General features: G+C 60.5%; 1 protein-coding gene across 1 annotated transcript in view; it reads right to left on the reverse strand.

Annotated features, from left to right (window-relative positions):
- DCDC2B (doublecortin domain containing 2B) overlaps positions 1-1502 on the reverse strand; it is a gene marked incomplete at its 5' end in the record, with an annotated part of 3922 nt that overhangs the window by 809 nt on the left and 1611 nt on the right. Inside the window, 3 exon segments of the mRNA XM_010131262.1 lie at positions 143-288; positions 650-796; positions 1086-1217. Of these exon segments, the coding sequence (XP_010129564.1) occupies positions 143-288; positions 650-796; positions 1086-1217 (425 nt within the window).

The following is a 1502-nucleotide window of genomic DNA, read 5'->3' on the forward strand; positions in this document are numbered from 1 at the left end:
TTAGCAGGAGCAGAGCCACCAGCTCTGTCCTGGAAGGTGGCACAGAGTTCCCCAGACTGAAACCAAGGGAAAGGCAATTGTGAAAGCCGAGAGCACAGATGTCCGTGTCAGCCACCAGCCCAGGACTGCCCGGCTGCCGGACCCGTAGTCCAGAGGCAACCCACAATGACAGGCTGCCGGACCCGTAGTCCAGAGGCCACCACGATGGATCGTGGCACAGACAGCCCCGCGCCAGCCCAGCCACCTACCCTGCCGCGGGATTTCTCTCCCCAGCTGTGTGGGTGGTTCCTGTAACAAAGCACCAGGAGATCCTCAGCATCAGGCAGAAACCAGACACGATCCCCGCCCTCCCCAGGGCCCTTGCGGGTTTTTTCCCAGCGCAGGTCGAGCTCGCTCCACAGCAGATCACGCTGCCCACCATGGTCAGTGCCTGACCGAAGGGGCAGGTGCTCCTTGGCGCTTGGTGACACTTAACCAAGAAACAGCCTGGATTGCAGGGGTTAACCTTACACCACTTGGAAAACACCCTATTTCTTCCTAAACTTCCGACACATGAAGCAAAACATAAGCACTGAAGCAGAGAGCACTGAACAGAAGGGCCACAGAAAGGACTTCAGCTGAAGTCCCCCACGGAGAGGAGTCTACGCACCGCAGCGTCCTGCAGGTGGAACCCCGCGGCACCAGCAGTTCCAGGTAAGGCAGTTTCTTGTACTCCTCATTTCCCACCGCCACGTAGTACCCGCCGTTCACCAGCTCCTCAGCACTGGTCACCTGGGATCCGTTCAGCCTGCAGAGCCTCGAGGGAGAGACAGCGAAGGCTTTAGAGCCGTGAAAACACCCTGAACAACTCCTTGGTGTGGACACAAACTGGTCAGCGGGACCGAGACAAGGCAGAGAGCATCACTCCAGGAAGGATGCTGAGATACCAGAGCACCCAGGCCACTGGGGCTGGCTCTGATGTGGAGATGGGGAAGCAGAAGCAGACTGGAAGGGGCTGTCCGAACAGGGGCCCTCGATGCCAGTCAGAGCTACTTCAGTTCTGGACTTGGGGAAAGGAGCCAGCAGTGCCTCCTCTGGACACCCACCTGTGAGCAGCTCCGCTGCGCAGGTCGGCTTTCTCAGTCAGCACGGCCAGCAGCGTGTCCCACGGCGGCGCGGGGCTCCGGGGGAGTGGCAGTGGGAAAGGGGGGCTCAGCAAATCCCCGTTCCGGAAAATGCTGCAGCGGGAACAGCCCAGAGTGCGCCGTGAGCCGGGGAAGGTGGGAAGAGCCCGGCACTACTTACAACAAATCCTTGGGCAGAAGCTGGGAGTTTCCCTGCAGGGCAGCAGTCTCGGCATCTCAGAGAAATTCCCTCCTCCTGCCTCTAGAAACATCCCTAGAGACCCCCCACCCCCACCCCGAGGAGAAAACAGAGGCACTCACTGTATGGTGGGGGGCAGCTGGGCACGCTGCTGCCGTCCTGCTGGGACCCTCAGCTTCTGGGGAGCCCCAGAGTGCAAC

This window comes from Buceros rhinoceros, unplaced genomic scaffold, assembly GCF_000710305.1.
Source record: "Buceros rhinoceros silvestris isolate BGI_N320 unplaced genomic scaffold, ASM71030v1 scaffold34402, whole genome shotgun sequence".
In the NCBI taxonomy this organism is placed as follows: domain Eukaryota; kingdom Metazoa; phylum Chordata; class Aves; order Bucerotiformes; family Bucerotidae; genus Buceros; species Buceros rhinoceros.